Source organism: Amblyomma mixtum, chromosome 2 (genome assembly GCF_055824585.1).
Source record: "Amblyomma mixtum isolate Tamu chromosome 2, ASM5582458v1, whole genome shotgun sequence".
NCBI classification, from domain to species: Eukaryota; Metazoa; Arthropoda; class Arachnida; order Ixodida; family Ixodidae; genus Amblyomma; species Amblyomma mixtum.
The window spans coordinates 79,780,749-79,805,599 of NC_143013.1; the positions used below are offsets into that span (position 1 = coordinate 79,780,749).

Consider the following 24,851-nt stretch of genomic DNA (forward strand, 5'->3'; position numbering starts at 1 on the left):
GTCGCGTGACGTCACTGCTCCTCGCGCATGTGCAGTATGGCCTTTCGTCAGTAACGCGAACGGCTCGGCGACTCGCGTAGTGTTGCTTTCGCAACAATACCAGGACGGCAGTGATGGCGCAGGTTACCCCGGAGGAAACTCCCCGTTAAGCGATTGCTTTAAAAGTCCCGGGGGGGGGGGGGGGGGGGGGGGGAAGCTTAGCACACAAGGAGCGGCGCCAAGGGGAAATGATTCAGGTCCTTGTTTTAATGAAGAAGAAGTGAGCGGTATATGAGGACCGGGTGAAGTGTTTATAGAAAGCAGCTCCGACCAGTTCCCACCGTACTCGTCCGAGGAACCCCGGGAAGCGTCGCCGCCGCCTGGGCTGACCGTGAGAACTGCTCCGAGCGTCGGGTGAACCGTATTCGGCGAATGAGCGCAGTTCCCACACAGCTCGTCTTGCACACTTGCCGCGGTGGCTCGGTTGCTATGGCGTTCAACTAATCACGAGTTTGCGGATTACGGTGCCGTACGCGGCGACAGTGTGTTAATTGTAGAGAATTGCGAGAGACGCCGTTATATTAAACCTGGGGAGCACACTAGCAGCCCCACAGGGTCGAAATTGCCTGGAGCGCTTCAAACCTGCCTCGTGATCCACAGCGTTCCCGTCAGAAATCACTAATAAATCATCCTGCACGCTCCTCCGCGACAATATATCTGTTCTCGCAGATTCATCATCGCTTCGATTCTGCCTGCTTTTTGTTTTCGCTTTCAGACAGCTGCAACAGTCATACCGAACAAAGAAGGCGTCGAAAGCACTCAGTTGTCTCGAAGTCTTAGCACGCCCGCCTGTAGAATTCTCAGATACACGGCGTTTTTTTTTTTTTTTTCTCAGTTAAGCGAAGTTTGGCCCAGTGTTTATGGAAATTCTCCATGGTGCGGAATGATTGTAATGAGGGAGTAAGTGCTGATGATCATCCACCCAAGCGCAGCCTTACGGCTACAAAGGAAAGCTATACAGCGTCCTCAGGAACTTCGCAGCTGAAGTTTCTCCAGCTAATACATCTTTTGATGAACCTGTATAACTTAGTAGCCGTATGGCTGCTCTCGGGTGGATGATCATTACCAGTTACTCCCTCATTACAGAGAGGTGACATAAGGTTAGAAGTGCAGGAAAACGTGTTTAAAGAAAATGGCGAATTTGATTAGCAGTTTACAACGCAGTTAAACAAAAATAAATAAAAACAATCCGAGCACGTGCCTTCTTATTACTACTTTAATCAAACGAAGCTTACGCAATTCAACTCTGCACACGTGTAGGCTTCCAGGAATTTCGCTTTTATCCGCTGCTGTCGTCCCTGCAGACGCTCACATTTTCTTTCTCAGCAGGCGTCATATAACCACTCCAGACGGCCTGTACGCTGTGTTCCTAAAGACGTGCAGTGATGTGAAATCTGGAAAACACGCATTCCCATTTCGTTAACCGACGCATTTCCGAGACGTCTACGAATTAGCTCACGCCTTTGCTCCGTTGCCGTCCCATCTACTGTGACTGAATGCCCTTGTCAATGAGAACCAAGGTACTGGCATAAACAGACTGTTGTGTCCCCTTATTGCTTTTGTGTGTGTGCGCCCCCGCATCCTCCTCCTAACGACCACTCGCATCCTCCTCCTGTTTTGGGAAGCCACTCCCTCCCGTGGACGCTTCTCCGCTCCCTCCTTTCTTCGGGCGGCCAGTTCGGCTCCTGCCTCGGTCGACGCTGGTCGCACCCTCATCGGCTTTAAATAAACGAAGTCTTAAAGTACCGTGTGCGTCTTTCGCTGCATTCAACACAGCGACCGGACACGACAGTGGCGACGAGAAAGTGGATTCGACCCGCGCTACGCAACGCTATTGACAAGCCATGGCTACGCGAGGGTTTCCCAATCAGATACCAGAGTTCAACGGCTCATCGTGGTCATCGTGGGTTGGACGCCTTCACTTCTACTTTGAAGCTAACAACATCACAGACCCAGCCTTGAAGAGGGCCAACCTGCTGACGCTGTGCGGGGAGCAGACCTACGATACTGTCTGCGCCCTTATTCAGCCAAGCACACCAGCGGCAGTGTCTTACGACGACATCGTAAAAGCGCTGCAAAAGCACTACGACCCAAGGCCATCCGAGGTCTACAGCCGGGCTCGCTTCCAACGACGAGATCAACTGGGAGGAGAAACTGTGAGCGCCTACGTAGCCGCGCTCAAGAAGCTCGCTGCCGACTGCAATTTTGGAACGCTGTCGACAACAGCTACCGGGCAGGAGGGAGACGCAGCTTCTTCTGCTAACACCACCATGCTTCCCTTGGACGTGATGTTACGCGACAGATTTGTGTGCGGACTGAGTGACGAGTCACTGCAGCAGCGCCTGTTCGCTGAGAAGGACCTCACATTCAGCAAAGCTTACGACATCGCCGTTCGAGCGGAGAGCGCCGGTCACCAGCAGAGAGGGATTCGCCGGAACACCGAGCCGGTACACCAGACAAGCAACCAGGTGCGCAAGCCTTCTGTTGTTGTAAAATCGGTCAAAAAGGCACAACGCTGCTGGCGGTGTGACGACCAACACAACCCCCAGGGATGTCGATTCCAGTCAGCCACGTGTAATTTTTGCCACAAGCGAGGGCATATCGAAAGAGCATGCATTACGAAACGGAGACTTGCCAAGATAAAGTCACCTTCCCAGCCTAATCACAGCGTCAACGCCTCAGAGAATACGCCGCTATCTGATCTCCATGGAACAACATCAGCAACACCATCTGTGTTGTACGACCTGAACACCATGAATCTCGGCACGCGACCGAAGATTTTTACAGAAGTAAGCGTACATCACCAGCTGATTAAGTTCGAGGTGGACTCCGGCGCAGCCTGTACTCTGATCAGTGAGGACACGTTCCGAACTTCATGGCCATCTGACGCACCCGCCCTGCAACAAGACGACACGCACCTGCGAACGTGGTCAGGACAGAATCTGCCACTATTGGGCTCTGCCAACGTGCAGGTTAACTACAACGGCCAGACCCATACGCTACCTCTGCTTGTTGTGAAGGGCACAGGATCAAGCCTTCTAGGGAGAAACTGGTTTTCTCCACTAGGCGTGATTATATGCGGCATACACCAGACGCCGAGCCAGAACATGGTTGAGCAACTGCAAGAGAAATACGAAAGAGTATTCTCGGAAGAGATTCCAGGAAACGAAGGGCCCCCGGTCACACTGGAGTTGTTGGACAACGCGCAACCCAAATTTCTGAAGGCCAGGCCGGTGCCGTTTGCTCTCCGAGATTCAGTTGAAAAAGAGTTGGACAAACTGGAGCAGCAAGGTGTCATCGAGCCGACGCAGCATTCAGAATGGGCCACACCACTTGTCGTAGTTCGCAAGAAGAACGGAACCATACACCTCTGCGGAGACTACCGGAGCACCGTCAATCTTGCGACTAAAGCGTCCTCTTACCCGCTACCGACACCTGAAGAAGTATTCAGTGTACTACGTGGCGCAAGAGTCTTCAGCACATTGGACCTCACCCAGGCGTATCAGCAGCTGAAGGTGAGCGAGTCAACTGCTGAATTATTGGCAATTAACACACTGAAAGGCTTGTACAAAGTCAAGCGACTGCCTTTTGGCGTAGCTGCAGCCCCGGCCATATTTCAAAAATTCATGGAGACAGTGCTTCAGGGCATCCCAGGAGTTTGTGTCTACCTTGACGATGTCATCATCAGTGGCACTTCCACTGAAGAGCATGCAGTGCGCCTAGAGCTCGTTCTCGAAAGGTTAGCAAACGCTAATTTGTGCATAAGCAAATCGAAGTGCTGTTTTGCGGTGCCAGAGGTGCAATTTCTGGGACACCGAATTGATGCGGAAGGCATTCACCCTACCGAGGACAAAGTGCGAGCGATCACAGAAGCACGAGCTCCAACAAACAAGCAGGAGCTACAGGCTTTTCTCGGACTCTTGACGTTCTACGACCGGTTCTTGGAACAAAGAGCTACCGTGGCCAACGACTTATACCAACTCCTTCGGAAAGATGTGACATGGACATGGTCGCCACGCCATCAGCAGTCATTCGATGCCCTGAAAGACCTGATTCGAAGATGTACAGTCCTCCGCCACTACGACGAAAGGAAGCCTCTGCTTTTGGCTTGCGACGCATCACCGTACGGAGTCGGCGCGGTTCTATCGCAAACTGACGAGCAAGGAAGGGAAGCTCCCATCGCCTTCGCCTCACGTACGTTGTCGCAAGCAGAACGCAACTACGCGCAACTTGACAAAGAAGGGCTAGCCATCGTCTACGCGGCGACACATTTTCACCAGTACATTGCCGGCCGGAAGGTGACCTTTATAACCGATCACCGACCGCTATTGGGCATTCTGGGACCACAAAGGCCTATGCCACCAACTTTGTCTCCGCGAATGACACGTTGGTGCATCAAACTCTCAGCGTACGACTACGCTCTGGTCTACCGCAATGGGAGTAAACATCAAAACGCCGATGCGCTAAGCCGTCTGCCACTAGACGCAACTGTTGACGAACCATTTCCACCAGGAGACGTTCTGATGTTCGAAGCACTGCCAGAACCTCCGCTTACAGCAGGCACAGTTGCAGCATCTACGCAGAAGTGCGCAGCTCTCCGGCTAGTTTACACAGCTGTTCAACAAGGCAACGTGCATAAACTCAAAGGGGACAACTTCGACGCTTACCGCAGGCGAGCTACAGAGTTGAGCACCCATCGCGGCTGCATCATATTTGGGTCCCGAGTTGTGATGCCGAGAGAACTACGCGCACAAGCTATGTCTCTCATCCACGCCGGACATCGGGGCATCGTTGCAATGAAAAAGCGTGCCAGAAGCTACATGTGGTGGCCTGGCATTGACAACGACATCGAAACAGTGGTGCGAGAATGCAAGCCTTGCCAGAGCAGCTGGAGCGCCCCGCCGAAAGCTCCTGTCCCAGAATGGGAAAAGCCAGACACACCATGGCACACACTGCACATTGATTTTGCAGGACCAATTGAGGGCTGCACTTTCCTTGTGGTCGTAGATGCCTACACAAAGTGGCTTGAGATAAGGCAAATGGGACAGACGACTTCGGCAGCAGTCATTGACAACCTCCGATCACTATTTGCAACGTTCGGCCTGCCGCGCAAGGTAGTGTCGGACAACGGAACACCGTTTGTGTCTGCGGAGATCCTCAAGTTTTATCGCGACAACGGGATCTCATCAGTTACATCGGCCCCCTACCACCCAGCGACAAACGGACAAGCCGAGCGCTACGTAGCCGAGCTAAAACGCGCCCTTGAAAGAGATCAGACAGGCTCGCTGCAGCGCCGCCGTGCGCGCTTTCTCTTCAAGCAGCACACGACGGTTCAGAGCACAACAGGAGAGACCCCCTCGAAAATGATGTTCGAGCGTGAAATGCGAACCCAGCTCACAGCCATCCTCCCCGAGCCAAAGGCAGAGACGTTCCGGGAAGAAAAAGCAATTCCGCGCTGCGGCACGCTTAATGAGGGGCAGCGCGTCCTCGCCCGACAGTTTCTGAAAAAGCCACGCTGGGAGGAAGCTACAATTGTCAGACGCATAGGCCTGCGCTCTTGGCTCGTCAACATACATGGCACAGTAGCACGCCGACATCTCAACCAGCTGCGTAGATTTACGACGCCGTCTGAGAGCTGTCCGCCAGCGGAGAGAACACGTGCACCATCTTCCCACATAGCCTGGCACCTCTTCCCGGAAGAAGAGACTTCGCCCAGGACAGACCTAGGAGACACAGCGAACAACAGCCAGCCTACAAGTGTTTCTCCCCCGAGCGCACAAAGCCAGCGCGCCTCCACGCGTGAGCGCCGACCCCCTGCACGATACCAGGCAACTTTCTAAGGGGGAAGGAAGTGTTGTGTCCCCTTATTGCTTTTGTGTGTGTGCGCCCCCGCATCCTCCTCCTAACGACCACTCGCATCCTCCTCCTGTTTTGGGAAGCCACTCCCTCCCGTGGACGCTTCTCCGCTCCCTCCTTTCTTCGGGCGGCCAGTTCGGCTCCTGCCTCGGTCGACGCTGGTCGCACCCTCATCGGCTTTAAATAAACGAAGTCTTAAAGTACCGTGTGCGTCTTTCGCTGCATTCAACACAGCGACCGGACACGACACAGACAAACTGAATTTACAGCAGTTACTGAATAACATCACTCAGTGCAGCAAGCACCTTCCGCAACGAATTACTCCGTGGCCGCAAAACCTCAGAACAAACATGACATGGAAGCGCAAAACCAGACGAGGACATGTGAAGAAATACGCACACGTGCACTAAATTTATGCGCATGTGTGATGTCGGACCACGACTTGCCTATATACGCACACGTGCTGTCCATAATGAATCGTTGCAAGTTAGCGTTCGTGTGTTATACCTGTCTTTCTTCACCGTCCTCGTCTGGTCTTGCGCTTAAACTTCCATGTTATGTCATACCCATCACACCCAAGCTGCAACGTTATTGAGCAAACAGGAAACAGAAACTCGCCTGTGTGGTTCATGTCGGTATACTTCCAAATATATCTGTGTTGCTGCAGCAATTTTTTCGCGCTACAGTGCATAAACGAAATAAAAAGAAATCATAATGCCACTAATTTTTTATATTATATTATATAACTTTCAGTGACACCATGTAAATATATAAATTTCTTTAAATATTGCTCACTCGATAGGGCGTGCCGTGGAACGTCGGGGTATGTAGTTGGAATAAACCAACTACTCCGGCATTCCATGCCATAACCTATGCTCCTGTACAACTACCATAAGCACTTTCGCCAGTATGCATCTGCCTCGATGTGCATTCAGGTGTTCTTGGTCGGGAGCACGACATCAGGTGTTGAAAATCGCCTCTGAAGCGAAAAGCTTCACTAGGCTAGTCAACACCGGGCTTCGCGTGAGCCGGAGCCCAGATTTGCCACTTCTGCGCACGCGCGAAAAATATATGTAAGGCAAACAGTGCGCCAGGAAACTCATATCTCGGTGGACGCCCGAACCGCGCCGTAAGGGAAGGAAAATGAAAAGAAAATTGGTTTTAAGGAAAGGAAACCACGCCGGTCTCTGTCATATCTCGGTGGATACCCGAACCGCGCCGTAAGGGTCTTAAAAAAATGTAATGAAATGAAAATTGGTTTTAAGGAAAGGAAATGCCTGGCTTTCATATCTTGGTGTACACCCGAAAGGAATGGACACCACAGTATGTCTCTCCAAGTCATAGGCCAGGCCTGTAATGTTAACATCCAAATTGATGGCCAATAGCACGTCGAAAATATGGCAATGGAACTGCCGCCATCTTGCCAGGAAACGATCGCTATTGCAACAGTACATCCTCAGCCAGGACTACCCGCCTTTAGCAATTGCAATGCAGGAGACGGGAGGGAACTGGAATATATCGGGATATAAGGGGTACGCTGCTAAGGATGGCAACGACACCAAGGTAGTAACGTATGTTAAAAGCAACATCGCGGTAATCCAACACGACATTGGAAACCAGGAACCGGAGACAGTATGCGTAGAAATTTTAACTGGAAAAAAGAATAGGGGTAGCATATTCCTTCTAAATATTTACAGCCCACCAAAAAAGATGAAAGTAAAATTTGGCCCCATATTCAGAAGGGCAGCTAAACTCGCGGGGAAAAACCCCCTGATCATAATGGGCGATTTCAACGCCCGGCACCAGGAATGGGGTTACGTAAGCAGCAACGCCAAGGGTCAAGCCCTACTGGATGATATAGTAGCATCCAATTTCTACATAGCCAATGACATCTCCTGTCCCACGAGGACTGGTAACAGCGTTACAGCGGACACATCTCCCGACCTTACGCTGTGTAGGAACGCTGGTATTGTGAAATGGCGGAACCGACAGGAAGATTTGGGTAGCGATCACTTTCTGCTGGAGCTCGAGCTCAGCAGAAAAGTCAGCGTGAAACCTACAACCTACAGGCAAGAGAAGCTTACGGATTGGTATAAATTCAGAGCTATCAGAGAAGAACATGAGCATAGTGACATAACCTGTATCCAGAACTGGACGGCAACGCTGCTTGAGCATGTAGAAAGGGCAACCGAGGAGGTTCAGGTAGATGACTCCCAAGATAGAATGGACAGCAGGCTCAGCATGTACAAAAGGAAGGAACAGCTAAATAACCAGCTGAAGCGCCAAAGGTGGAACAGAAACCTAAGGACGGAAATAGCTAGACACAATGTAGAATTAGAAAGGTATGCTCGACAGTTGGAATCTCAGAGATGGGATAATAGATGCGAGGAAATGGAGAAAAGCATGGGAAAATCTAGTACATGGCAGTTGCTCAAATTTCTTATAGACCCAAATAAATCTAAGACGGCTATGAGAACTGAGCAAATAAAAGCTAGGTATAAGTTTAATGGCACAGATGAGCAACTTATTGACACGCTCAAGTCGCTGTATATTGCTCCCCATGGGGCCGCTCAATATGACGACTATAAGGGACGAGCAAATAAAGGAGTTGGATGCCCCCATATTAAGAGCCGAGGTCAGGATGGAACTGCTGAAGCTAAAACGAAGGTCAGCCCTGGGGCTCGACAGAGTAGATAACAGAATGTTGAGAAATCTGGATGAAGAATCAATAAATAGCCTCACTAGGTATCTCAACCAAGTGTGGAAAGCAGGCGCTGTCCCCGAAGAGTGGAAGAAGGCCAAAATCACGCTTATACACAAGCAGGGCAAACCTCCGAGCTTGGAGAACCTCAGGCCGATCTCACTAACATCATGTGTAGGGAAACTGCTTGAGGAGGTCATCCTGACCAGACAGACCAAATACATGGAGGATAACGGCCTCTGGCCAGATGAAATGGTCGGATTTAGGCCTGGGCTCACCACCCAAGATACAATGCTAAGACTCTATGGAGATATAGTAGATCAGCTGGACCTCGGCAACCTGAAGGCGATCTTAGGTATAGATCTTAAGAAAGCCTTTGACAATGTCAGCCATGACGCCATCCTTGATGGGCTAAATGAGATAGCTGTAGGAAAAAACACCAACAACTACATCCGATCGTTCCTAAGGGACAGGACTGCTGTCATTACCTTTCAGGGCATCACATTCGATGAGTTCCCCATGGGATGTAGAGGAACCCCACAAGGGGCTGTCCTCTCCCCATGTCTCTTTAATCTGGTAATGAGGGACCTACGCCGCAAGCTTAGAGAGATAGAAGGCTTAAACATCAGCCTCTACGCAGATGATGTAAATGTCTGGCTGAACAAAGGAGGCGAATCAGAAATGAAAGAAAAGCTACAGAAGGCAGCGGATATCATTAACGAGCATGCGAAATGCGTGGGTCTCAGCTGCTCTCCGCAAAAGTCGGAGCTATTTGTAGCAATGAGCAAGCGCAGTCAAAGGATACCGGCAATCGACGTTACACTTGGAAATAGAACGATACCAATTGTCGAGGAAATAAGAATCCTAGGCATGTTTATTAACAGAAAAGGGAAAAACAAAAGTACGCTAGACAAGCTCAAAGCGCAAGCTGAACTTGTCGTCAGAGCCTTCAGAAAGGTGTCTAGAAGGGGGGAAGGACTCTCAGAGTCCAGCAAACTAAGGCTCGCGCAGGCCTTCATCGTTAGCAGGATATGCTACGCAACCCCATTCCTGAAAATAAACAAAACCGACGAAAAGGCATTAGACACAATCATCAGAAAATGTGTCAAACGAGCGCTAGGGCTTCCCATTTCCACGTCCAATGATATACTGGAGAAAATGGGCCTGCATAACAATTGGAGAGAACTGACTGAAGCGGTTAGAACATCGCAAATCGAAAGGCTAACATCCACACCCGCAGGAAGGAAATACCTAGAGCTAGCGAAATGGGCAACCGTAGATAGCACAGTGAACACCAGAACAGATCTGGGAAGAGAAATAAGAGAGCATCTTATTATCGCTCCCATACCTAGAAACATGCATCCCATCCACGACAAAGGCAGAAGGAAAAGCAGGGTCGCACAGCTGACTGCTAAGCTAGGCAAGATGCCACAGGGAACCGTGGCTTACACTGATGCCGCGGTAGGCACGCTAGGAGACACCGTCTCCGTAGCCGTCGGGGACTCAGGCAGAACGTTACGCGTTGTAAGACACCTTGACTTAAAACCCCTTGTGGCGGAGGAGGTTGCAATAGCGATCGCTCTAACTCAGCCAGGTACCAAATACGTAGTAAGCGACTGCAAAGCCGCAATTAGAAATTACAGCAAGGGACGCATCCACGAAATGGCGGCTAAATATCTAAAAGACTTTATCCCAGCCCACAATATTCTAATTATCTGGACCCCAGCCCACTCGGGTCTGGTTGGAAACGAGGCCGCCCACAGGCTCGCCCGCTCCTCTTTACCCCGGGGAGCCGTGGACACCTCATACGAATTCAGCACTAAAGAGGAAACCAATACCTTTAATAGCATCACAGACATTCAGAAAAAGAACAAAAGGATCTATCCTCCTCCGGATAGGTCGCTTAGCTCGGCTGAGGCCTATGACTGGAGAAGACTCCAAGCTAGAAACTTCGCATCCCCGCTCTGGAGGAGCTGGACAGGAGGTGACACGAGGGAGGATGCGGAGGTGTGCGAGTTCTGCGGGCATACCGCTACACTCGAACACATACTATGGAGATGCCCCAGTGCTCCAGGATATGGCAGAATCAATAATGCAGAGGAATGGGAGACCATACTCAGAAGTGCCGACCTTAGCATACAACGATACGCTACCCGCCTGGCAGCAGAAGCTGCGCGACTATACCGTTGCTAGTCTTCCAGCTGCGACGCTGCCCCTCCCCGGACGCCTGCGTGCGGACCCGGAGGGGCACGGGTCTTCTTCTGGCGGAAATAAAGTTTCTTCACTCACTCTCTAAAGCAACCTTCTAAGACAGCACCGTAATCCAGCTGAAAGATAGGACGCAATGGAGACGAGAGAGGTACAACTACGTGCAATGTTCCCATTTACACAAACACACAAACGCAGAGAGTTTGGAATTGAAGATGAGCCCTGCACTGCAGGGCGAGTGAGGGACCAAATTCACCCGGCGTCCTGTGGTGGATCAGTTGTCTTCCTACCACATCCGACCAATGCATTGTCGTGGTGTAGCGGTATTGTCCGCAGCTCTATTCCTGGCATCTCTGTTCGTGGACTTTCTGAAAGTGACTATACTGACTGGCGAATGCAGGCATATACAATTCTGCTGTAATATTAACGGATAGCGGTAAGGAGCTTGTGTTACAGAAAATCCGGCTTCGCCGTCGGCGTCATTCCCCATGAGCGAAAAATCCACGAGAAGCAATCTAGGAGGCAGATGGGCCAGCTATGTCACGTGACCTTGCGGCATCATCATCATCATCACAACCTATGTTGAGCCAACAGAAATTGAATGGAAAGTCAACTTGTGCTGAGTTTACACAACACTCACTCAACAGAATTTCTGTGTATAATTTGTGTTGATTTATCTTGTTTTTTCTTTGAGCACCCACCAGAAAAATGTTCAACAGTAAGTGCTTTGCAACCATCCGTGGCACTGTGTGCGACTTTATGAGCTGTTCTGACAGGAGAATGTAATGCAATGTTAGAAATCAGCTGCTATACTCGATTCATGCACAAAGAAAACTGCGCGAAATACGGGGACAAAAGTGAAACATATACGACAGTACCAGCACCACGCGTGGCGCTGGTACTGTATTACATTGTACATATTAAGAACGCATGCAGCACCTGTTCAAATTCTCGTAAACTGCTCAGTCATTTTCTTCCATAGAAAAAAGTGCTAGTAGTGCAATATGCTCTATCAGGCATACCTACTCCGGAGTATTCGTATGTGTGCTCATAAAAAAGGGCGCTTAATTAGTGCTTTATTTCTATTGCTTATGAATGAATCAAGGTCTGCAACTAACGGAACGTCGCATGTGAATTTGAATACTTCTACTACACATGAAATAAATATTAGTTGTAGTAATTGACATAACTTTGCTGATCGGCAGGCCACTACCTGCGCAGATCCGGTAGGACTATGTAAGGGTTAAGCCGAGATTGCACTTAAGATAGAAAATTTATGAACTCTTAGTTTATGCTATAGCCTCGTGTGAAATACTGCTCCATTCTGTTTATCTGATGTATGTATGTATGTATGTATACACTTGTTTGGGCGTATGTGTGGAGCCGTACACGACTGGGGATGTCAGCGTCACGTTAATAGATGTGAGTATAGAGGCCCGTGTACTGTGCGATGTCAGTGCACATTAAAGAACCCCAGGTGGTCGAAATTTCCGGAGCCCTTCACTACGGCGTCCCTCATAGCCTGAGTCGCTTTGGGACGTTAAACCCCATAAACCAAACCAAACCAATAAATGTGGATATACCGCCGAAAATTGCATCGGTAGTCGGTCCATCTGGCGCAATACGAATGTATTCCTACGATTTCTTTTATGCTTTTAGGTTGTATTCAGTCTATAATCAACAGAAAATCAACACAAAAATCCACAACGGAATTTTAACTTAACACGTAGGCCAGTTTTCAACACATGCTCAATGTTCATCAACAAAAATGCCGCAGAATTTCCATAGCTTTTAAACAGTGCTTATTGAGGCAACTTCACAAAAATTCCACAGAATTTCAACACCAGTTTTTGTAAGGGGAGCTTAAGCACTCGTGTCCTCGAAGTTTTTCCCCTTGTTTTTGCAAAGCAACCGTAAACATGTGACCACTTGTCAAAAAGGTGCATGTCGCCGCCATTTTTTCGCTAGCACTGTAGAGGTGGTCGCTTTTTTTTCCCCGTATCATACTTGCACCGTGGTTCCGCCGGTACAACAGGTACTACGGAAAAGTACCTCACAGTATTACTCACACGTACCATGAGAAAGGGGTTTGTTGAAATGATTTCTTCCTACGCAAGTATGCAAACAGCTGTGACATTGTCAGTCAGTTTTTCTCTTGTTGTAAGGGGAAGTAAGCGTTTTCGGGCTGCCGAAATCCACCCTTTTCTCTCATCCCTTATGTCTCCCTTAGAGCATCAGATAAACGGTGTGACTTGGTTTTATTTTATTAGCACTGTTGTGTCCTCACCGGCTGTGCCTCATATACAGCATCTACTTCTTTTTTTTTTTCTTGCCTGCCTGCTTAAGTCGCTACGATCTCCTGCTGTTTTCTTGTTAATAGTCAATTTTCGCGTAGTGTTAACCGTCTGAAACCACGCTCTCAGGTGACTTAATTGCACCGACGTCAAACTGGCTGCCAGGCCGATTAATCCGAAGCACAGAGAAGACCTGCTCATTTGCCTAGTCGCTTATGGCCGACTGTCCCGTCGGAGCCTGCTGGAAGCTATGCGGGGTCCTCCATCATTGTGCCGCTGACGTCAATGCATGCGCAGCAGTAAGCTATCGCAGTTATCACACGGAAGAGGTGCTTGCTAATGCCGTAACGTCTTAATTGTATACGCTAAAACGTACGCGCCAGGCACGACTGGTTTTGGAAGAAAGCCAACCGGGTGGGAGGGGGGGGGGGTAGGTAGGAGTAGTAGCAAGTTTCAACTTTTAGCACGCTACAACACTTCCGCGAACTCGTGCCAGAGTTCGCGTTCACTCGCTTTAATGCACGACCTGATATGGCATGCATTACAGAGCTGTACTATTTTTTTTTTTTGTTTTTTGCGCGCCTACTTTAAGGAACTAGGGCACCAAGCAGGTGCTTGGTAAACGCGTTTCCGGCAAGGCGCCGTTTGTGCGCTTTGAATGTGTAAGCAGTATGAAAATGCGCGTAAGCAATTACCCCGTTGGCTTCATGTATGTTCGAATCCATCGCTTTTGAAATGTCGATTGCTCAGAACTCACTCTGGGGAGAAAAGCGGGTATATTAACTCGATTAAAAAAAAAAAAAAGAACTGACACACCTCAGATTAAGGAATGCTTTCTCTCTAGATTGCAAAGAAGTCATTTGCAAAAAGAAAGACAAGGAAAAAAACTAAATCAGGTGAGCGCCTCCTTCGCCGTGTCATGTAGGAGGTTGCGAAAACAAGTGGGCGGGGAAGGGCGGAGTACGTACGCTGTATACGTCTGTATTGACGCACGAGTGTCTTCCCTCCTCGCTGTAAGCTCATTAATTGCGTTTTTTTATGTTGTAGCGGTGAATTCTTTTTTTCCCCTTTCCTATGACGGCGGTGAGAGGAAGTTCGCCGTAAGTGGTAGAGCAGCGTTCGTCCACCGAACCTTGTCGAGCTAGTTCCCGCGTGCGCGACGATTCCCCCTATCGCGTCTGTCTATCTGGAACTCTCTGCTTCAGCTGCTTCAAGTCTCCTTTAGTTCGAAAGATTTGATCACCACGGGGTTACATTTGGGCTACGTGACGAGAAGCGCGTGGCGGACTGAGTGCGACACAAATGACCCCAGCCTGTGTGAAGGAAGCCATTGAGTCCGATACCTCGGCGGCTCAGTGGATATATGGTGCTCGGCTGCTGACCCGAAAGACGCGGGTTCGATCACGGCCGCGGCGGTCGCATTTCGATGGAAGCGAAATGCTGGATACCCGTGTGCTGTGCGATGTCAGTGCTCTAAAGGCCCCCAGGCGGTCGAAAATATCCGGAGTTGACCAAATGTTTAGGAGAATCCCCCAAGGTGGAGTAGATTTGTAATAAGGGAGTAATTACTCATTGACGTCCACCCGAGCGCAGCCATACGGCTACAAAGGAAAGTTTGCCGTCCCGGTTAGCTCAATTGGTAGAGCGACTGCTCCGGTGAAGCGGTGGTCCAGGGTTCGAACCCCGGACCAGGACGAATTTTTCTTTAACTACGAAGTTTCTGAGAAAGCTGTATAGCTTTCTTTTGTAGCCGTATGGCTGCGCTCGGGTGGACGTCAATGAGTAATTACTCCCTTATTAAAATATCCGGAGCCTTCCACTACGGCGTGCCTGAGATAGCCTGAGCCGCTTTGGGGCTAACTTATAAGCCATTGAGTCTCAGCAGTCCTAGTCAGTTCCTGCATGCGTACTTTCTTTTCACAGCGCAGCTCATATGCGCCTGTTCCTGGCTTTCGCGTCGTAGTCGGCGTAGTCGTCGGTGTTTTCGGCGTAACCTGTTGTCCATGTAGCAGGGCGAAACGCCACCTGGAAGGTGGCTACCACGGGAAGATCCCGAAGGGTGGCGAGCAGCGTGACACGCCACCTGACATGTCACAGGTCACCCTGTCACTTGTTAGGTGACAGGTGACGAAACGTCACCTGCCACGGCAAAAGCGGAGAAATTTGCAGTTGAGAGGTGGCTGCCACGCGTGAAGATCCCGAAGGGTGGCAAAACTAAAATACATAGTTTTTTTTTTTTTTTTGCTGTGATCAGTTTCAACTAATCGCTGTGGTCAACATTCTGGCATGTGCGAGGTCCTCTGCCCGCGAGGAGAACGGAGAGTATGTTAATTGCTCCAACCGTGACCTCCGTGCTCGGGCGGGCGTACAATGCTGATAAGGAACTTTGAACATCCGTCTGTACTTGAAGGGGATCACTTTCACTTGGACCGAACAAGACAAATAGAGATTTCCTAGCATGATAAAATTGATAGTGCCTTAAGGGTGGATGAACCAAGCGCCGATAGTTCTCATGTATATACATTTGCTTGGCGCACAATATATTGCTTTTTATTTTGTCCCATAATACCCAACTGTAAAGTGTTTCTTCGCTATCCCTGTCGTGACTGTAATAATGATTTCCTGATTGTTTCTTTTATTGTTGAAGTTTTCCAGAAATTGTGGCGACGTATATAAGTTCTAAGTGATGCGGTGTGTATGTTTTCAGGCAAAGGAAGAGCAGGGCGCAAGCAGGCTTCGAACCACCTTCTGTCTGCTTCTCCTTAATTTGCACCCAGAAATACAAAATCAGAATAAAGTGGAATAAAAAAAAGAATAGGCATAACGAAACGGCTTGCGAGGCGTAGCGCTCGCCAGTCTCCAATCTTACTCACATACGTGAATAAAAAAATATAAACATTCCCCTATGCACCTTGGTTTCGGTGGCTGCTGTACCTGAATGAAAAATATAAACAAAAACATAAACATTTCCCTATGCACATTGGGTTCGGGGGCTGTTGGCTTCCTTCATATGGTTGTCAAACGAGCCCCTCATTTCCCTTATCTCGCATACACGAGGAAAGTTTTGGGAATCGCGACACTACATTCTTTATACTGGCGCTGTGTGAAAATAAACAAACAGCTGATGACATTTGCCGATGAATATTAACTACATCCTCGCCAGACCTGGCGTACAGTATAAAACACATCTGCCTATTGCAGCGTTAAAAAAAAAAAAAAAAAAAAACGAACGGATCAGTTCTGTAGGCTTGCGATTGTAAGTCAAAGTACTCACTCTACACATAATCACTTTTTCAAGCATTATGTAGAAATAGGGGCGCTCTGAGCAACCTACAAATTTTTTTGCTTTGTCTAAGTCGGTTCCCTTTAATATCCTTCCTTCGATCGGCTTCCTTTAATATAATGTGTGTTGTGCGAACATGTATGTAATTAACTAACTATGCAGCATAAGACGACTTTGCATGTTCCTGAAGGCGGATAGAGACCCATGGTATGCAAATCATCGAGAGAAGCCAGAGAAAAAAAACAGTCGGACCTAAAGCAGCGCAAACTGTCATTCATCGTCTTACGCCAATTCATTCATTCCCCGTACTATCACTGAATGGAATAGTTTGCCATCAGTCATCGCCACAGAAACTGGCAATAAAAAATTGCAAGAGCTTCTTCGCTGTGACGGAAATGTGTAAAATTTTGCTGTTTTTGTTAATGTTCGTTTTTCCTTTGTGTTATCCCTTATGTTTAGTTTTTGCTACAGTCATTTGTAAAAATGTGTCGCGATTACTAATATGATTGTACCCCCCTTTGTAATACCCTCTTCTGGAGGGCCTTTAGGGGTAACTGGAATAAATAAATAAATAAATAAATAAATAAATGTTTTTTTTCCCACATTCATGCGAACGTCATGACTCGAGAAATGTATTCTATCTCTGACAAAGCGTACTTCTGCTGGGGTATGAAGCGGATATTTATTTATTTATTTATTTATTTATTTATTTATTTATTTATTTATTTATTTATTTATTTATTTATTTACCCTAAAGACCCAGAAGAGGGCATTACATAGGGGGGGAATGATTAAAAGAAAGCACACATAACAAATCAACTCATAACAAATGATGGTAAATATACAGAAGGCAGAGTTTGGGTAACATTTGGTTAAGTGCAGTATAACACATTGAAACCGCAAAATTCAACACGTTCAAACAAGTGAGTAATAATTAGGGCAAAATAAGTAACTAAAAATACAATGGCACACAAAAGAGGCTCCGGAGCTGTTCAGCACACAAGAAATGGCAAAGCAAAAAAAGGACCGCCAAAAAGTCACGGACACGGTAAATAATCTAGCACTCTATGACGCATTTTCTGTGTTCAAAAATGTTAGTAAAGCTGTTTGAAACGATGATAATTCAGTATGGCCGACAATGCTGGATGGCAATGAGTTCCATTCATTAATTGACAAAACTAGCGGTGACTTCTGATATTTTAGTGTGCGAGCGAAAATCGGACGTACCTTATGCGCATGATCCAGGCGAGCTGAACAATGAGGTGCAGGAAAGATATGATTTCGGGAGAATGGCGTTTCGCTATAGTATAAGGTGTGAAATAATGACAACCGGGCGAACTTTCTACGTGTAGCAAGAGGTTGAAGATTGATGGCTTGCTTCATTGCTGATACGCTTTGATGACGTGAGTAGGATGACAGTATGAATCTGACGGCTTTATTTTGTACTGCTTCTAGAGCATTTGTAAGAATCGCGTGGGAGGGGTTCCATATAACAGAAGCGTATTCAACAGACGACCTGATAAGCGTTGTATAAGCGCTGTGCCGTGTTTCAGCGTTCGCAAGGGGTAGACGACGTTTCAAGAGACCAATTTTTTTAAAGGCTTTATTAGTTATGTATTCAATGTGAGCATCCCAGGTTAAGTTCTGACTGAAAAACACTCCCAGATATTTTATACAAGACACGGAGTCAATTCCACTATTATTTAACCGGTAATTATTCTGTGATGTTTCTGCTACGCTAGAGAATCTTACATGCTTAGTTTTGCTGACATTGATATCCATCTGCCACGTTGAACACCATTCAGTTAGTTCTGTTAGATCTGATTGGAGAGCTAGTGCATCAGTCGGGGTGGTTATCTGCCTGTATATTACGCAGTCATCTGCGAAAAGCCGTATTGATGAAGTAATATTAGAGGCTATGTCGTTTATATAAATTAGAAAAAGTAATGGCCCTAATACTGAGCCCTGCGGGACACCGGATAATACGCGAGTGGGTTTAGAAATGAGGTTCTCAATTTTGACCGACTGGTAACGATCGGTTAGGAATTGCTCGATCCATGTAGTTGTTTTGTCGTCGAGCTGTAAATTTCGGGTCTTCAGTAGTAGGCGTTTGTGGGCAACACGGTCAAAAGATTTTGTAAAGTCAAGCAGCATCAGTTGTTGCTTCCTCCTCGGCGCAGGTGGGGCAGTTGGTGGCCCGCCGCCATGGATCTCGCGCCTTCGCGCAGACCTTCTGGAGCGCCTTCGACTCCTCCATGTTCATCAGCCAGAACTTCTTCCTCTACCTGTCCCTCGTGTGCGTCAGCAGGTGAGTACGATATATACACGCGCTAAAACTCGCCATCTGCGCTAACTAGTGCTGGGCAACGATAGTCAGTCACATTGTGTATGCATCACCCTGTTCCTTTCCTTTTCTCGTACTCTGAGTTCAGGCGTCCGCCGAGAAGTTACGGTGGGCGAGACCTTTCTCCTTTGTTATTTCCCATAATCCTTAGTTGGAAACCTAACCCGCTGCAACACTCGCGGACATCTAGCATGCATTCAAGTTAGTGCGCGTATGTAACCAAACTTCTACGCCAAACGATGCTCTAATTCTGGCCATCTTCTACCACCAGACCAAATCAAAATGCATTAGCTTCATGATTAATCGGGAAGCGTGTTAACTACAGGGGCGGTTTTATGCGTTACTCTTAGAGATGGCAGTTTGAGGGGGGGGGGGGGGGGGATGAGTCAGCTCTCCTCTAGCGCACTCTTTTATAAAAGGAAGTACGTTATAGGAGAGTTTTACTCCCTTTTTACTCCCATATAGATATATTTGTATCTAGACTGCAAGTACGATAGCTTGCTGCAAGAGCGATCGATGGCTCGGAGACGCAGGAAACACCGAAACGACTAGCATTTCAGCTTCGACAGTTTCCCTGTTGTCGGCTCTCGTATGTCCCACGTCTTTTCTTTTCCTGTGTCGCCGTCCTGTAGTGTGCTATACACGCTTCTGTCGTGTATATAAACACCTGTATTGTACGAGTCTTTCAGCGAACGCAAAAGGTAATGCGAATACGGTATTAAGTCACCAGGCAAAGCTGCGCGTACACTTTCCTCGTATGTCTTCTTCTTTCCTTCCCGTAGGCGTGTACAAATATCCCAGCTGGTGTTTAGCTGCGATCGCGCGCTTAGCCTGGCATTCACAGAGCTGCGTATTCGCGCGCAATGTCAACAGTACCCTACAGACAGCAAACAACCCATCTCGTACAACGCTGGCAAATTTAGTTCTGTGTACACTCGGACGCCGCGAGCTTGAGGGCTCGTAAGGGGTACGGTTTTCCTCCCCTTTTTTTTTTGGCTCTGTTTATCTTACCTTAGTCATTAGTCAGCCTATGCCCAGAAGGAAGCGCGTGGTCGACACGACTTTTCATGACGACTCACCGCTCAGCAACGAGTTCTTTGGTGGACGCCGTAGTACTAGCAGAAGCAGCGGAAACGCCATCCACAACCGCGTTTTTCTTACTTGTCAGTATCGACGTCGACATCTTTATTTCTGACGTCACAGATGCTCTGGGACAGTCTAAAATACCATCAGTGGCTTGGTCGGGACTGTGCTCTCTTTCTGGGTCTATCGACGAAGCAGAATCAGGCATTGCGATTGTGGAGTTTTAGCATCCCGAAGTGACTCAGGCTATGAGGGACGCCGCGGTGGAGGGCTCCGGATATCAGTAGACACCTTTAGCGTACTGTGTACCTTGTTACCCTTACCAGTACCGGTGCAAGACCTACTGAACTACAGACCTGCACACATGGCGGGGTCCTATGGAGCAGCGTGCGCCAACTTTCGTTAGCTTTTTGACCGTTGAGGGCGCTCGGTTGACCTGTTCGTCTGCTACGATCATCATCATCGTTTGCCATTTTGTACACACTATTTAATACATTTGTTTTGTCTTTCTCTGCTATCTTAACATCAGCAATAAAAATAGCCACAATAACGACTTTTTTTCGCTCTGGGAGAGCATAAAAAACGTCTTCATTTTTGTCCGCTTTCTTTTCGTCAACACCACCGTGCCTATAGCATAGATAAATGGATGATAATGATTATGTAGACAAACAACAAAACTGCCCTGTTTGAAATAAAATGATGCAGGAGGCCATTTTCTCAACAGGTATATATTAGCGCCACGCCGCCCATAATGTTTCTATCCTAGCGGCAAAAGGCATGAACTAGAACGTGCGCGCTGGAGCAGGGCCATATGTGCAGGTCTGTAGTTCAGTAGGTCTTGTACCGGAGTACCGAGAGTGCGCGCGCAGCCACTGCGCATGCGCAAATCACCTTGATGGCGTCAGATGGCGCCAGGCACCTACCTTAGCATAGCTTTACGACGACATAGCAAAACTGTGCACCTTTCTGTGATCTTTGTAACCGAAGAAAAATTCGTCGTTAGTAGGGTGACTGGCCCGGTAATTAGCGCTGACCCCGTGTTCGGGTTCCCTACCAGGAGGAATTTTCCTTAGCTGAGAAGATCTGCGAAAGCTATGTACAGATGCGAGCCAGCATTAAAAGCAACACGTGAGCCCGCTGAAGCCAACCGCGCGCCGGCGGCTGTTCGAATACTATAGAGACACGCCCTTGTGCATGTGCGACGGTGCGTGCGACGGTTTTTAACTACTCTGACGACTTAAAAAGAAGTCCCTCTGATTAAAAGAAGAACGGCATTAAGCGCCGAACACGCATTTCGGGTTGTAGTGTCATATAACGCAGACGACACGCGAGCGGGACAGGACTCATACTGTACGACAGGCTTATCGTCCAGCGACGACACGCGCTTGCGCGTTCCCTTTAACGCTTAGTGCACCTGTACCTGCTCTTTGTAGCCGTGCAGTTGCGTTCTGGTGAATGCTGATCGCAACCTTTCTCCAATTTAGTGGAAAGTGTTGATATATAGCTTGTTAGAAGTCATTAATTCCACGAAATTTAAATAGGAAGGTTATCAGCTTTCAGTAATCCAGATATGATAAGCACTCGACGAAAACGCTGTAAACGACGCCGGTATCTAGGTTGTTTTCTGATGCGGGGTAGCATCCTTTAGGCCGACGGGACGGCGAGCTCAAAGCGAGCCCCACGAGCAGCTTGCAGTGAAGCAGAGACGGCTGTGATAGCTTTCTAATGGGGTTCAAGCACGCCCACTGAGCGGACACGCATACTCGCACGCATGTCCTCTGAAGCGGAGAACACGCGGCACTACGAGGAAGACGGAGAAGAGCGACGACCACGACCGAGTCTTTCGACGTCATGCCGAGAGAACTTGAGCGCGCGCTCGAACGTGTACGTGTGCCCGTTAGGAGCACTTCGCTCGAGAAACGAGGAAATCCAGTGGATCTCTGTCTCTCTTCCTTGCTCCTCCGTGTATGATGATCGGCGCGGTCCGTACGCGAGGGGTGGCACGATTCGCCAATGTCGGAGGAGGAGGAGGGGGAAAGCGTGGCAGCGAAGGCGTGGGCGACCGGCGCGAGGAAGTGGCGTTACATCCCCGGGCGATACTGACCGGCACGTGCGCCCAAGGAAGACATATATGCGACCGAGGAGGTGCTGCTATTCCGTCGCGGGTGTTTTTTTTTTTCTTCTTGTTTTTCTCTCCATTCTAGGTGCCAAGGACGTCCTAAAGGAAGCGGGAGAGCTTTACAATAAGCCGAACGTAAACAGAAGGCGAGAGCACTGTGGCGGCGCCGTTCTATCGCTTATGCCCGCTTACGTCATCGTTGTTTGGCGACGCTGCCGCACAGTCCACGTGTCTTACGCATAGACCACGGTTGAGGATTAGCGTTAGTAGCGGATAGGCTTTTCCGAAAATGGGCGCCTTGCGTGACGCCATGTTGCACGCTGGACTGCTGCATACACGTGGCGGAGGCACGGAGGAAGTGGTAGCGCGAGCGTCCGTACTGCACGTGCTCATGCATGTGCTCATAACTAAGAACAACGCGTGTTTTTACTCCGTCTGTTCACACGATGGAAATGTCATGCATGAAGAATGGAATGCGAGTGGTAGTGAGGCTTTTGCAAAGTGTGTATACACTTGGACGTTCTTGGGGTCGATAACCCTGCTGAAGAGTTGTGATATGGGCCTTTCCTATACCTTTAGAGAGAAACGCTTATTTCCCAGCTAAAAGGAACCAAGATTTAAAAAAAACGAAGTCGTGGTATCAGGCGAATGAAACCAATTGAATGCTGTTGAGAGCCGTGCATGGCTTAGCCAGTAGTATTTTTTTAGTTCTGGAAGCTTAATTATTCAAGACTAATTAGAGAACTTAAAAAAAAATTGGCGTCAGGAATAAATTTTCAGTTCGAAAGTTTTATACAGACCGCCTAGTTAAACAGTCGGTTGAAATGTTTGCACCAAGCCACCATGTACGTAACCTTTCTTATCGGCCTTAGAAGAAAGCCCGCAAAATACAAAAGCTGTCACGTGAAATTTGCGAGGATAGGGTGGCAGCTAGGGCTAATTGGGTGGCAGGACAGGGCTAATCGGATGCCAGTGGGCGAAGCCTTTCTCCTGTGGTGAACGGGACGAAGGCTGAGCGCAATGACGATGATGCGCGGTGGCTCAGTGGTTGCGGCGCTCGGCTGCTGACCCGAAAGACGTGGGTTCGATCCCGGCCGCGGCGGCCGAATTTCGATGGAGGCGAAATGCTAGAGGCCCGTGTACTGAGCGGCGTGAGTGCGCGTTAAAAAACCGCAGGGGATCGAAATTATCCGGAGCCCTCCACTACGGCGTCCCTCATAGCCTGAGTCGCTTTGGGACGTTAAACCTTACAAACCATAAACAATCTTATGCCATCATCTCTGTCAGAACTACTCGACACCCTCGCTTTGTGAAAGTTATGTAGAAGTCATAAGCGTACCTCGAACTTGCGTAAAATCAACGTTGTGCAAAAACAATTATCGTGGAGTTTGTGCCACTACACAGATATACGCAGTACAGAGTGCAGTTCCCTCAAAGTATCCTGTACATTTCTTGATTTATCCTCTTGCTCTGTTTTCCCGACCACTGCAATACCTTCGTGTAGAAGTAGCACAGCTTTGCTTTCATGCATCCATTTCAGCAAGGTCAACATGTTGCAGCAGCGACAGAGAGACCTTGCATTGTCGACATTCCTACAGTTTCGCAAGCGGACCCTCAGCGGAGAATACGCAAAATCGCCCTGCTGGAAAAAGTTTACCGGAGAACTGCATGCATGGACGGGTTGCGATTATCACTGCACGCCGAACTCAGAACAAAGCAGAGCTTCGGGTGGTCTTTTTCGTGCTTTCTGTTGTGTGTGTGTGCCGGCGACCGAAGAAAGAACTTCGTGGTTGTTTGGTGCCATCTCTTACTGGAGGAAAATGCAGCTGAGCAAGAACGAGGCGTTAGTTCACGTGGGGGTTGGGCACCAGTACATGCCCGCCGGGGGGGGGGGGGGGGGGCTCAATTAATGACTTTGATGTTCGCTTGCCGAGCTGCGGGTTGCGAGATCGAATCCCCTGTGCTGCGGCTGCATTTCGAATGTGCCGCTTCGGGATGTTGAGCACAACATACTACATCTATTACATAGTATACTACTGAGCAGACTAAGGTAGGGAAATTAGGGGCTTGTTATGGCATACGTATGGGCTTCCACGTGTTGTCTTTCTTAATACGTATAGCAAACTACTTGTGTGTCACTCAGGGTATAATTTAAGGTCCATGGCACAAGCGTGCCTTGGGAACTTGCGAAAGCGCCTATTGCTGTCGCCCTGGTGGACGCCAGGAAAAAGACGAACGACTTCTATACACGATGGAAGAGACATACTGAATCAGTGGTCGATAGACCTGAGAACTTTGCAGAACTCGCACGCTTTTTGACGAAGGCTACCAGATCTCTTGGCTTAATGCACCGTCTTGAATCCCCAAAGTCGCTCCGAAATAAAGGCGCTGGTCCTTGCCCAGCTCCGGTAGCGCACCCTCGCGAACGTCAAAGGCTACGCTGTCAGTCGCTACGGTTGTTTCGTCAGCAACGCTGCAGTTTGACATAACGTGCCAGCCTTTTGTGATTTTTCTACTATCGGAATATGGCGACAGAATCGTAGCTTCGCGTTTGCTCTGCTCTTAATCCAGTTGCATAACTACGCCGCGAACATGGAATAGCGGATCAGGAAGTCAGTGTCATGACAGCTATAGCATACCGTTAGTACTCGGACACCACTGATGACTGTGGTGCAGTCGAACCTCGTTATAACGAAACGGGTTATGACGGAATAATAGATATAACGAAGGAATGACGATTCCCCTTGGAAGCTCGGTCAGCACGGGCTATAACGAAGCTACGGCTATAACGAAGTAATCTCCGGGCCCCTTCAACTTCTTTATAACTAGTTTCAACATTCGCATCCTGATAGAATATTTGAATTTTTGTCACGAACAAGCCAAAGTTGCGAAGATAACATTCCCGTCCTCTCGAATGATTACTT

At 48.5% G+C, this 24,851-nt stretch overlaps 1 protein-coding gene across 1 annotated transcript in view; it reads left to right on the plus strand.

The window, feature by feature from the left end:
- The window catches only part of LOC149359855 (transmembrane protein 135-like), a 45,045-nt gene that overhangs the window by 6,347 nt on the left and 13,847 nt on the right, over positions 1-24,851 (plus strand). The window contains exon 2 of the mRNA XM_089571962.1: positions 18,562-18,689. Coding sequence (XP_089428088.1) covers positions 18,562-18,689 — 128 coding nt within the window. The remainder of the gene's footprint in view (positions 1-18,561; positions 18,690-24,851) is intronic.